This window comes from Carcharodon carcharias, chromosome 30, assembly GCF_017639515.1.
Source record: "Carcharodon carcharias isolate sCarCar2 chromosome 30, sCarCar2.pri, whole genome shotgun sequence".
NCBI classification, from domain to species: domain Eukaryota; kingdom Metazoa; phylum Chordata; class Chondrichthyes; order Lamniformes; family Lamnidae; genus Carcharodon; species Carcharodon carcharias.
In genome coordinates this window covers 32,013,355-32,027,282 of record NC_054496.1, presented here as the reverse complement: position 1 = coordinate 32,027,282, position 13,928 = coordinate 32,013,355, and the positions used below count along the sequence as shown (strand labels likewise).

Sequence of the window (13,928 nt, the reverse complement as noted above, 5' to 3'; positions counted from 1 at the left end):
TTGATCCCTCACCACCCCACCGCCTTAGTTTAAAACCCTCTCTATTTCCCTAGCTAAGCGATTCACAAGAACACTGGTCCCAGCAAGGTTCAGATGTAGACTATCCTAACGGTACATCCCCCTCTTTCCCCAGTACTGGTGCCAGTGCCCCACAAACCGGACCCCACTTCTCCTACCCACACCAGTCTTTGAGCCACGCATTCATCTCTTATTTGCCCTATCCTAATTTGCACGTGACTCAGGTAATAATCCAGAAATTATTACCTTTGAGGTTCTGCTTCTTAATTTGGTGCCTAGCTTCTCATACTGACCATGCAGAACCTCCTTCCTCATCCTGCCTATGTCGTTAGTACCTACATGGACCTCGAAGATTGGCTTTTCCCTCTCCAACCCTGAGCAGATGTCCCAAACCCTGGTACGGGGCAACACAGCCTCCTGGACTCTCACTCTTTGCTGCAGAGAACAGTGTCAATCCCCCTCACTATATTCCTTACTGTCACTACATTGCTGTTTGTTCCCCCTGCTTGAAAGGCTTCCCGAATCACAGTGCCATGGCCAGCCTACTCATCCACCTTGCAGACCTCTAATTGTCCACACAGGTTGTGAGCACCTCAAACTTGTTTGACAATTGCAAAGTCTAAGGCTCTTCCACTACTGTCTGCTCAGTCCCATTACCTGCTTCACTGACGGTCCCATCCTCCTGTCCCTCATTGCTGACCAAAACAGATGACCCTATTCTAAGAGGCGTGACCGTCTTCTGGAACAAAGTATCCAGGTGTTCCTCCTCCTCTCTTATGTTGCGTAGTGTGTGCAGTTTGGCTTCTAGATCAATAATCCTGAGCTGGAATTCCTTTAGCTGCTTATACTTTCTGTAGACGTATTTGTCCTGGATTGCCTTGGCTTCCAAATACCTACATTCCACAGCTGCAACGTAACACCTGTCCTGCCATTGTTACTTATGTTATTTAGTTAACTTAATTTAATTACTCATGTAATTAATTTAGAATAATTCCTATGTATATACCTTCACCCCCATGCATCAAATCCCCACATGAACCTAATTTGCTACTCACTCAGTCTCCGTCTCGCTCTGGCATAGTCACCTGTGTCCTCATGTGCTCTTTACTGACTGTGCGGTTGAAAATCCTGTCTCTTTGAGTCACTAGCTAGTTTAGCTTCCTGCTACAGTAATTAACGCCACTTGAACCAACTGCTTTCAGGTGATTGACAGATAACTGCCACTCCAGGCAGTTCTCTGTTTAACAAGCTAATCTAACCATGTCAGATCTTGATTCTAAACTTGTAGTTAAAACCTGAAAAGGACTTCTTGGAAGAGTGTAGTGTTATGTATTTGGATTGGGTGAACACTCAACATTCACCCTCTCTTTCCGGGAAAAACATTAAAGAAGATGAAGAAAGAGAAGTCATCCAGTCCAGATAGGATGCATCTAGGTTCCTGAGGGAAGGATGGGTGGAAATTGCGGAGGAACTAGCCACGATCTCCCAGTCCTCTCCCAGGAGGTCACTTGGTTTTGGGTGGCGTGGAGCATGTATATTTTGTAATACACAAGCAATTAGAATTATGTAGGATATGCTGGATGTGGCAGAGGGTCTTTATCTGTCCATCATTATACAAGGGTGTTTCTCACTTTGCCTGTATCTGTAAAAGTTCTTTGCCTCGTTTTAAATCTTCTTGAATTTTTAATTGGTGGGGTCAGGGTTATCCAATAATCCAGTGAGTAACAAGGTTTTATTTGAAGTTTGGAAATATTAACAATGACCACTCTAAGTGCGGAAGATGAATGGGAACACCACCTTGGTCATGGGTATGGCTAGTTCTGGAGCACAAATCTTCAGTAGTACAGCCGAGATGTTGGAAGGACCCATAGCGTTTGCAGTATCCAGTGCCTTCAGTTATTTCTTGATATCACTTAAGAGTGAAACGGAATTGGCTGAAGGCTGGCGTCTGTGCTGGTGGGCACCTCAGGAAGAGGCTGAGATGGATCATACACTCAGCATTTCTGGCTGAAGATGGCTGCAAGTGTTTCAGCTTCGTCTTTTGCTCTGATGTGCTGGGCTTTGCCATCATTGAGAATAGGGATGGCCTCCTTCCTGACAGTTGTTTAATTGTCCACCATCATTCTTGACCTTTGCTATTGCATACATGTGGGTGTGGTGTTGTAGCTTTCCAAATTGGCATCTTAGTTGTCCGTGCTGCTCCTGAGCTCCTCACTGAACTCGAGTTGGTCCCCTAACTTGATGGTAATGGCACAATGAGGGCTCTACCTGGCCTTGAGGTTGCAGATTGTGATTGAATACAATTTTGCTGCTGCCGATGGACCACATCGCCCAGTTGTGAGCTGTTAGATCCGTTCTGAATCTATCCCAGATAAAAGCGAAATACTGGAAACCTGAAATAAAAACAGAACATGCTGGAAAGACTCAGCAGGTCTGGAAGCATCTGTGGAGAGAGAAAGAGTTAGTGTTTCGGGCCTGTGTGACTCTTCTTCAGAGCTCGAAATGTTAACTCTATTTCTCTCTCCACAGATGCTGCCAGACCTGCTGAGTCTTTCCAGCATTTTCTGTTTCTATTTCTGAAACTGTCGCTTTTGGTATCGTTCTCGTGCCACACAGCATAACGGAGGCTATCCCCAGTGTGAAGACGGAACTGTCTCCACAAGGTCCATCGTGGTGGTAATGGACAGATGCATCTGCAACAGGTAGATGAGATCACGTAGATTTTTCCATCGTGTTGGTTCTCACCACTTGTTGCAGGTCCAGTTTGGAAGATATGTCTTTCAGAACTTGGCCAGTTCAGTCAGTCAGTAGTTGTGCTATCAAGCCGCTCTTAATGAAGGACAGACATTGGTGCTTTAGAAAAAATAAGATATAAAAATTTGCTTCAATACCGGTTTGTTTTCTCTCCAACCTCAGTGATTAGATTTACTGGCCTAGGTCATTCCTATCCACCAAAGACCAATGGGGACCAGTAAACAGAACTTGCTGTTCAAAATGGTGTAGTGTACTGATGCTTAGACAGTGAGCTCAAGCGGAAGGCAGGCAGGGTATTATGGTAGAGGGTGAAGGGTTTGGCACTCAAAGCTTTTTTGCAGGAAATTCTGGGAACCAGCAGGTGGAGCAGGTTCACAGGCTTGAACTGCAGGGGCAAACTCTACATCACTTGTGATTTTTCTCCTCAGTCGTTTGCAGCAGAGAGATTCCTGCGATTAGTTAGCAGAATTGTTGCATTGAATTATCCACAGCATGGATGAAACTTGATATCAGTTAATACGCATGTTTGCGCTCACAATACTTGTGTGTTCAGAGCACACTTAATTGAGACAATAAGGTGGACATCACATCAAGATCCATGGAAAATCTGAGAGCTGGCACGTGTGTTAATGGTAATGCCAGCCCCACATCTCAAATCAGCAACGACTCTAACTCCTTTCTAGAATGATTTTAGGAATCCGCTTCCATCATCTTTTCAAATAGAGCATTCCAGATCCCGACCACTCTGACTAAAAACATTTCTTCTCATTCTCCCTGCAACCCACCACCAGCGCCCCCCAAGCCTAAATTCAACACCTTGTGTACCTTTTATTTTAACGCTTCCCCCACCTTCTCCATCAGACGTGCCGGGTACCGGAAATGTACTTACTGAGAATGTGGTGCTTTAAGGGAGCTATTGGCTTCCGCTGCCTGAATAGCAAAAGTGCCACGTTGAATTTGGATGCCTCTCATAGACGCTGACCTGTCATTGCAGCCTTTAATATCTATCATCTACAATGCTCAAGCACATACAGTCAAGCTTAGTGTCGCCAAATGACTGCATTTTGCAGCCTTGATGGTGTCATGGGCTCTTGGCTGCATAACACAATTGGGAGTCACTTGCAGCTTCAGAGATGGAGAGCTGGTCATGGATCAACTTGTTTTCATCCCAGCCGATTTTCTTATCCGCTGACAGCTGGTTGATTCTGTAAAAGACCTCTGCGCTAGATTATCATCATGAGCAGCGACCAAACCGCTTGTAACCTTTCTACAGGGAATTCCTTTACCGTTATTACCACCTCACCTGTGGCAGGTAAGTGCAAGTGGCTGTTTGAGAATTTCAAATTTTGAAAATGACAGCCTTACATGGATGGACAAAATGTGATTTTTTGTTTACATGACTTGATAAATGAACATGAATTGCTGCCTTAGATAGAGAGAAACTTTTCCCATTGGTGGGGAAGTCGCAGACTAGGGGACATAATCTTAAAATCAGAGCCAGTCTGTTAAGGAGAGAAGTTTGAAAAGACTTCATCACACAATGCAAAGCTGTGCATTGATTAACAAGGGGGTGGAAGGTTATTTGGGGGAGGCGGGAATGTGGGGGTGAGGTTACAACCAGATCAGCCATGATCTTATTGAATGGCGGAGAAGGCTCGAGGGGCTGAGTGACCTACTCCTGCTCCTAATTCAAATGTTTGTGTTTTGGTATCTCACTCAAGTGGCTGATATTCATGGGTGAACCTAAATGCTTGACAGACCAGTTGACTGTGGAACATCTTAGCCAGCACTGAACCTGTCCTGACCAGTTGTCTATACTCCTATCATGAGTTTTAGGATAATAATTGCGTGTAGAACCCTGGTTGATTTTTCTCTCTTTAATGCAGGCGTTTTGAGACAGCTGTAGCCTCTGGACTGCCGCTCCACATAGCATCAGTTAACTGAGCACAAATTTAGGGATGAGAGGCTTTATGACGAGAGATTAGAGTAACTTTTCATGAGAACAGAGAAGGTGAGGTGAAGATCTGATGAAGGTTTCAAAGTTGAGAGGAAAATAAGGAAAAGCTATTTTTGCTATTTGGTGGTTCAGTAACTAGAGGCAATACATTTAAAACCACTACCAGAAGAATGAAGGAAGTGGGTGTTTAGATCAGAATCCACACTCTGTGTCAGTCAGACTCATTGGTTAATACTTTCATCTTAGAGTCAGAAAGTTGAGAGATCCGGACAGGCATTCCTGTGCAATGCTGAAGTTGCGCCATTAAAACGAGGCCCCATCTATACAGTCTGGGGAATAAAAAGTGTTCACCGTGACTCACCGCTTTCTGTCCCTCAGCCAATTTTTCATCCAAGCTGACACTGACCCTCCTTGTTATAACCGTGACTTCAAATACTTCAGTTAGCTGTATAGTGCTTTGGGTCACCCTGAGGTTAAGAAAGATGCTACATAAATGCAGGTCTGTCTGTCTTTTTATAAAAGCTTTTAATCACAAATGGATAACTATTTGAAGAACAAAGATTTAGAAGGGCAGGGGAATAGGACAAAGTGGAGAGTTCTGACAGGGGCAGCAAAGTTATGATGGGCTGAACAGCCTTTTTGGACTCTAGAATTCAATGACTTTATAGTTACATGTGAGTTCAACTACACACTAGATAATCTGTGTAGCTGTCGAGATAGGTCATGGAAGTCTGATTGGTGTGTAACATCTTTCTCTTAAAACTAACTTGCATATCTACTACATAACTAGTAATGGACATTATGCATCAAAAAAAAATCTGTTTTTAATCTTAGGCCCAGTCCAGGCTGAATGAGTCGAGTGAGAAGGTGGACCTATTAAAGCATTCTTTAGAGCAGCGATTAAATGAGCTCCCGGAGGATCATCCCAAAGGCTGTATTATTAAAGAGGAACTTGTTATGTCAAGCTCTCCAGCATTCAGCAATCGGAATAGCACTTCTTATCAACAGAACCAGTATAGCACGCTCTACAAGCCATCGCCACTGACGGGTATGCTGTTTTCTCTCATTCATTCTCAGAACATAGGTGTTACCATCAATTATTGCCCATCCCTGAACAGTCAACCTCATAGCCTTGGGCAGGAGTCTCGTGTAGGCCAGATTCATTTCCTTCTGTAAGGACCATTGGTGCCATTGCCTGGACTGCACTCCTTCAAGGCATCGTTCCTCCCAGCCAGTCTCCAAAGCTGAATACTGGTTTGATAGTGGCACCCCTGAAAACTCCTGCAGCTCCTTCCTCTTCTGGATGGCCGCTCGCCTCTAGTCCTGAACACTCGCTGCCGTTGGGGTGGGAAACACCCACCTTCCCGCAGCGAACCCAGCTTCTCCTCAAGCTTGGAAACCCTGAGCTCGAGCTGAAGCCACTGGAAACATTTCTTACACACGTGGCCCCCCATGACACATGAAGTGTCCTGAACTTCCCACATGGCGCAGGAGTCGCAAGCAACAGGTCTTAGATGCTCATCCCTGACCTAAGAACAGAATCTCAATTCCCTCTTTTATAATCTTGTTAGTACCCTGGTGGAAGCAGATTCATTCAGAAGTTTCAGAAGTGAATTGGATAAATACTTAAAAAGGAAAATTTTGAACCTATGAATTAGGAGCAGGGTTAGGTTACATGGCCCTTCGAGCCTGCTCCACCATTCAACGAGATCATGGCTGATCTGATTGTAACCCCAACTCCACATTCCCGCCTATCCCCGAATACGACAGAGATTCCGTGGTCTTTCAGTTCAGGGTTCAGCTGTGAAATTCAAAATTAGCCAAGGGCCCTCCCCTTGCTCAGTTAAAGCTGTCAGCGCAATCGTCATGTCAGGAATAGGAGTATGGCAATGGGATTAGAGTGGGGGAGTGGTACGAACTGGACAGGCAATCAAAAAACCAGTACAGGCACGAAAGGCTGAATGGCCTCTTTCTGTGCAGTTTGAATATTTCCAGCTGTTGGAGCCCATGGGTTAGGGAGTGGAAGGCACACCAGCCAGATACCTCGCTGGAATTTTGCATTAGATGTTGGAATGTAAAGTAAGGTGAATGATAGTGTCTGGGACTGGTAAGGATAAAAATAATGGGGAAGTACTCAATGAGGATTGGGAATTGGGGGGGTGGGGGGTGTGCAGTAAGCAAGAATGGTTCATTTCTAATTGAGATGGGCACATTGAAGCAGCATTATATGGCAATCTGCTGTTTACTCTTTGTTTATTTCAGGCACGCTGGAGGTCCGAATTGCTGGCTGTAAGGGTCTTTTGGAGACTGTTCCAGGACGATCCCGTGGGTCTGGTGTCCCTTTGCCTGCGTACAGTCCCAACGAAAGCCGAACTTTCATGAGCAGGACCAGCCGGGGTCTGTATGGAAGGAGTGGGAGTGGCAGTGGCCGTAACCTCATCATCAAAAGCGAAGAGTTGTCCAGTTGAGTAAATTAAACAGAGATTCCCTGTCTTAGTATTCATGGTTCAGCTGAGAGTCAGAATTAGCCAAGGGCTCTCCTCTTGCTCACAAGGCTATCAGTGCTATCATAACGTCAGAAACAGAAACAGGAGTGAGGCCATTCGGCCCACCGAGCCTGCTCCGCCATTCAAAAAGGTCATGGCTGATCTGATTGTGGCCTTAACTCCACTTTCCTGTCTGTCGCCCATAACCCTTGATGCCCTTGTCAATCAAAAATCTCTCTAACTCAGCCTCGATTACATTCAATGACCCAGCCTCCACTGCTTTCTGTGGAAGAGAATTCCAAAGACAAACAACCCTCTGAGAGAAGAAATTTCTCCCACCTCAGCCTTAAATGGGAGCTCCCTTATTTTGAAACTACGCCCCAGCTCTAGATTCCTCCATAAGAGGAAACATGCTCTCAGCAACTATCCTGTAAAGCCCTCTCAAAATCTTGTGTTTAGTAAGATCACCTCTCATTCTCCTAAACTCCAATGAATGGAGGCCCAACCTAGTTCACCCGATCCTCATAAGACAATGGATAAGCAAGCTCTAAATGTCCCTTTATTGGATAGCTTCTTGTGAAAAAAAAAGGCTGCATTTGCTGCCAAAGCTGTGACTGCACAGTTGTACTGTTTTACCCTGTTACGTTATTGAGACTCTGCAGTGAACTTAACCGCACTTGTCAATTTGGCTACAAAATGTTTTTCTTAGAAACGTGTTGGCAAAGCTTGTTTAGAAGATAATTTGAATAATCATTATCTGCCACATCCTTGGGATACTTGAATCAAGAAGGCTTGATATTTTCGATTTAATTTTGAATGACCTTGTCTAGCCGATCTCTGCAGAAAACACAATGAGGAGCACTTGGGTGACTCTGCCATTAGAATATCATATCCTAACCTCGGTTCAGTATGAATCCCCATCCTTTTTCTCTCCCATATCAACATTTAAAAAAAAAGTTTTTATTCAGGACCGCAGGTCAGAATCGGCTCTGTAATTAAGGTCACAGACTGTAGTTAATAATTTAAAGCCACACACTGGAGTGCAGAATCATTGGTTTTCTGCACATGTGTGGAGCAGTTCGCACGTGCAGAAGTGTATCAGTTGCCACCTTGAGTTGGCAGGAGACACAGTGAAAGGAAAGCAATGGAGCCTTATTAGGTGAACAGCTGAAATTTTCCCGTGTCACTTTGTGATTTCTGTTATTCACTTTGAATTTTGTCAGATGTGCCATCGATGTTGTGAAATAAAGCACGTTTTAGAAAGCTACGTTATGAGATGGTTGTCAGTACACCTAATGGCGAAGGGAAAGAGAGCGGCAGCCCCTTCCCTGAAATTTGATACTGTGCATGCAAGGCTCTCAACTCCAGCTCATACGACATCGAGCTCCCAGCATCATCTTACTGTAGATTGTTTGTCCAAGTACTAACAGTGGTGGAATGCTTCATCCCTGGGACAGGAATAGTCAAGAGTGCTGCCTCTCTGTTTCCTTAGTATAATTCAGCATTGTGATATTAACAGTGGCCACAGAAAGTTCCACTGTAGCAGGTCATTGTCAATGTGCAACTGAGCTTACCAGCCATCATACAGATTTCTTTCTTAAACGTTGTGCTGTGGTTCTGTATACTCAAAATTTGTTTATTTTATATGTAATTTTTTTGATAAACAAAGGACAAATTTTTAAATAATTGCTTGCAAACTATCTTGTTACTGTTAAGTACGCTTTTGCTTCCTCTGGCGGTACAGTTGGGTGATGCTATCCACTACACATCTGGAAGGGTTTCTGTTCCATCGAATGGCCTTTAAACATTAGCTCCTGTCAGCTGGACTTTTGGATAGAATGGTGCCATTTCATTTAACCTCACTGCACTTGGGAGCAGAAAACTCCAGGATTTGTCCAGCTGATGAATACGAAGTATATGAAGTGATTAAGGCATAGAAGGAAGCCATTCGGCCCATCAAGTCCATGCTGGCTCTCTGTAGGGCAACCCAGTTAACGCTTGTCCCCACTCTATCGCGGCAGCCCTGCGAGTTTGTTTTCCTCGTGTGTTTATCCAGTTCCCCTTTGAAATCATTAATTGTCTTTGTCTCCATCACCTTTCTTGCCAGCGAGCCCCACGTCATCACCACACGTGCAAAAAGTAAATGTTCTTCCTCACATCCCCCCTTTGTGTCTTGCTCAAAATCTTAAATCTGTGTCTCCCTCATCTTTGTACCATCAGCTAATAGGAAGAGATTTTCATTATCTATCTTATCTAAACCTATCACAAATATGTACGTCTCTATCAAATCCCCCTTCAATCTCCTTTGATCTAAGGAGAACAAGACCAGCTCTGAAGAAAAGTCATACGCACTCGAAACGTTAACTCTGTCTTTCTCTCCACAGATGCTGTTAGACCTGCTGAATTTTTCCAGCATTTTCTGTTTCTGTTTCGGAACAAGTCCAGCTTCTCTTATGGCTAAATCCCTGCATCTCTGGAACCATTCCAGTAAATCTTCTCTGAACCTTCTCCAGAATCATCACATCCTTCCTAAAGTGTGGTGACCAAAACTGGATTTAACCAGAGCTTTGTAAAAGCTCAGCATAACTTCCCTGCTTTTGTACACAGTACCTCTATTTATGAAGCCCAACACCCCTTGTGTTTTCGTAACTGTTGTATCAGTATGTTCTGCCACCTTTAAAAATCTATACACGTGAACTCCTCGGTCCCTCTGTCCCTGCACACGCTTTAAAACTGTACTATTAAGTCTTTATTGTCTCTTCCGCTACAATGCATTACCTCACATTTCTCTGTATTAAATTCCATTCGCCACTTGTATTCCCGTCCTGCTAGCCTATCTCTGTCCTGCTGGATGTTTCCTCACTGTTTGCCACACCTCCACATCATCGGCAGATTTTGAAATTTTATCCCATATATTTATTTATTTTTTTATATAGATAGATCCTTGGGGAATACCAAATGGCTACTATCCTCCAGCCTGAAAAGGAACCATTTACCATGACTCACTTTTTACGTCCTTTAGTCAATTTTTTATCCAAGCTGACACCAACCTTTTTATTCCTTAAGCCTCAATTTTCTTAACCAGCTTTTATATGGCAGTTGTTAAACGTAATGTGAAAGCTGGAAAGGATGGGATTCAGCTAAGCTATGATCTACATGGCAACAGGCACTCTGGTGTCAAACATGAAGAATAGAAATTTGGGTGAGGTATTGAAGAAGAGCCAAGACCCATGGACCTTTGCAGGAGACAGCACCCAGGAGAGAGCAGGAGTCACCACTGATATTGAGTTGATCGTGCTGATAACCTCTAACCTTCCATCCTTTTTCCTCCTCAGATGATGTGTGCGCTGTCCTCAAGCTTGATAACATTGTTGTTGGACAGACTGCATGGAAAGCAGCAGGTGAACAGTCATGGAATCAGACCTTCACAGTGGAGCTGGAGCGTGTGAGTATGATCGATTAAAGGCAAGGACATCCACTGATTCCCACAGACCCTTTCCAGGGGATGGGATTATGTTTAGAGGAGAACGGGGATGTTTACATGTGGGTGCTTCACTTCCAGATGAATACTGAAGGATAAAGACCTGAAGGAAGGTACTTTATTTTAAATATCTGAGTGAGAACACAGATCTCAGCCCCATTTGGGGTTATCTGTAATGTGGTTTCCCTGCTTCTTTTGGTTCCCATGATGTATGTCCAAAGAACAGTGATTCAGAAGTGGGCTCCGAAGGTGAATTTTTAAGCTGGGTTTTATGGTTTTGTTGATCGTTTGGGACCTCATTGTCAGTAATAGAGATATAGGCACTGGAAAAAGAAAATGATTGAATTAAGAGTGTGTTCAGTGCACTAGACTAACTTCAAACTCATGTGTTCCTTTCACTGGGCATCATCTGCCATGTAATATTGCTGCTGCCCACAGCTCCCAGAAGTGGCTCCCCTGCAAACTGTAAACCTCCCAGCTTCAAGCAGTACACACCTGGCTAGGAAGAGGATGGATTCCAGTGACATCGTGAATATATTTATATCTGTGTCAGCTGCTTTGACACTCAGTTGCATATTGCCAAATACTCAGGCTTCCAGCTATAACCCTCCTCCTCCTTCAGGTACCATGCCCTAATAGGGCGTTGGCAACCACAGACTTCCATTGGATTGGTCCATGATTATGCTTAGCCAAGTACTGCAGTGGTTTGCAGTATGGCCGACCAGGATACGCTCCTGCTGTTACTTCCTGCCATCAGGTGTATTAGAAGGATTTACAGGCTGATAATCAACCTGTTTGGCCACGTTAGAATGCATCTTCCATGGCCATCAGGTCCTGAAATGGAACTTGAACCCAGAGCTCCCGGCCCAGAGGTAGGGAGGCTATCATTGTGTCAGAAGACCTCCCTCCAGCTATATTAGACAATATATCCAATGCTTCCCAGGGCAGGTATAAATGGTATGCTTTATTAATCAGTGGAGGTTGTTTGGTTTCTCAAAGGGAGGGAAGGTCAATGGGTGAGTAGCTCATTGTCGTTATAGTCAGGTTACAGAGGAGCAGAGCAATACTACACTAGCCAATTAATTCCTGTTGGAAGCTATGATTAATACATTGGATTTTATTAATTTTGGTTGCTGAGTAAATAATTGGTGTTGATGACTTGACTACTCAGATGCTGGCTGAAAGACAGATAGAATTGACTGTCAGCATCACCTGATTAACGTTGTGGAACTTTATCAATTTATGCAGTTGTATTCTCAAAAAAATTAGAGGTTACCAAGGAATTGCTTGCAAGAGAAAATGGTGGGGGGGTACTAGATTAGGGAACTAGGGAAACAAACTGAGTGGGGTGCCTTCGGAATTGGTACTGAGGGGATATAATGAATGTGATAACCCCAGTACCAATCCTTGGGGTTTAAGTACAGATCGGGGTTTCCCAGGAACCAGTGCTGGGGAAGGAACTGTGTGTGGTACCTTAGGGATCAGCACTGGGGAATATTATCTGTGTGGTATCTTGAGGATCAGTGCTGGGGAACATGCTGTGTGTGGGGTACCTCAGGGATCAGTGCTGGAGAATGCATTCTGTGTAGCATCTTTGGGAACATCCAGAAGTCATGAATGTCTTTCTTTACAATCCCCAGCACTGATCCCTTAGTACCATACAAAATAATTCCCCAACACTGATCCCTTAGTACCATACAGAATACATTCCCCAACACTGATCCCTTAGTACCATACAGAATACATTCCCCAGCACTGATCCCTTAATACCATACAGAATACATTCCCCAACACTGATCCCTTAGTACCATACAGAATACATTCCCCAGCACTGATCCCTTAGTACTATACAGAATACATTCCCCAGCACTGATCCTTCAGGTACTATACAGAATACATTCCCCAGCACTGATCCCTTAATACCACACAGAATACATTCCCCAGCACTGATCCCTTAATACCACACAGAATACATTCCCCAGCACTGATCCCTTAGTACCACACAGAATACATTCCCCAGCACTGATCCTTCAGGTACCACACAGAATACATTCCCCAGCACTGATCCTTCAGGTACCACACAGAATACATTCCCCAGCACTGATCCTTCAGGTACTATACAGAATACATTCCCCAGCACTGATCCTTCAGGTACTATACAGAATACATTCCCCAGCACTGATCCTTCAGGTACTATACAGAATACATTCCCCAGCACTGATCCTTCAGGTACTATACAGAATACATTCCCCAGCACTGATCCTTCAGGTACTATACAGAATACATTCCCCAGCACTGATCCTTCAGGTACTATACAGAATACATTCCCCAGCACTGATCCTTCAGGTACTATACAGAATACATTCCCCAGCACTGATCCTTCAGGTACTATACAGAATACATTCCCCAGCACTGATCCTTCAGGTACCACACAGAATACATTCCCCAGCACTGATCCTTCAGGTACTATACAGAATACATTCCCCAGCACTGATCCCTTAATACCATACAGAATACATTCCCCAGCACTGATCCTTCAGGTACTATACAGAATACATTCCCCAGCACTGATCCTTCAGGTACCATACAGAATACATTCCCCAGCACTGATCCCTTAGTACTATACAAAATACATTCCCCAGCACTGATCCTTCAGGTACTATACAGAATACATTCCCCAGCACTGATCCTTCAGGTACTATACAAAATACATTCCCCAGCACTGATCCTTCAGGTACTATACAGAATACATTCCCCAGCACTGATCCTTCAGGTACCACACAGAATACATTCCCCAGCACTGATCCTTCAGGTACCACACAGAATACATTCCCCAGCACTGATCCCTTAGTACCAGACAGAATACATTCCCCAGCACTGATCCTTCAGGTACTATACAGAATACATTCCCCAGCACTGATCCCTTAGTACCACACAGAATACATTCCCCAGCACTGATCCTTCAGGTACCACACAGAATACATTCCCCAGCACTGATCCCTTAGTACCACACAGAATACATTCCCCAGCACTGATCCTTCAGGTACCACACAGAATACATTCCCCAGCACTGATCCTTCAGGTACTATACAGAATACATTCCCCAGCACTGATCCTTCAGGTACCACACAGAATACATTCCCCAGCACTGATCCTTCAGGTACCACACAGAATACATTCCCCAGCACTGATCCTTCAGGTACTATACAGAATACATTCCCCAGCACTGATC

The 13,928-nt window shown here is 44.3% G+C and overlaps 1 protein-coding gene across 1 annotated transcript in view; it reads left to right on the top strand.

Moving 5' to 3' along the window:
- pkn1a (protein kinase N1a) overlaps positions 1–13,928 on the top strand; it is a 198,207-nt gene that overhangs the window by 62,492 nt on the left and 121,787 nt on the right. The window contains exons 6-8 of the mRNA XM_041177068.1: positions 5,564–5,777; positions 6,992–7,192; positions 10,551–10,660. Coding sequence (XP_041033002.1) covers positions 5,564–5,777; positions 6,992–7,192; positions 10,551–10,660 — 525 coding nt within the window. The remainder of the gene's footprint in view (positions 1–5,563; positions 5,778–6,991; positions 7,193–10,550; positions 10,661–13,928) is intronic.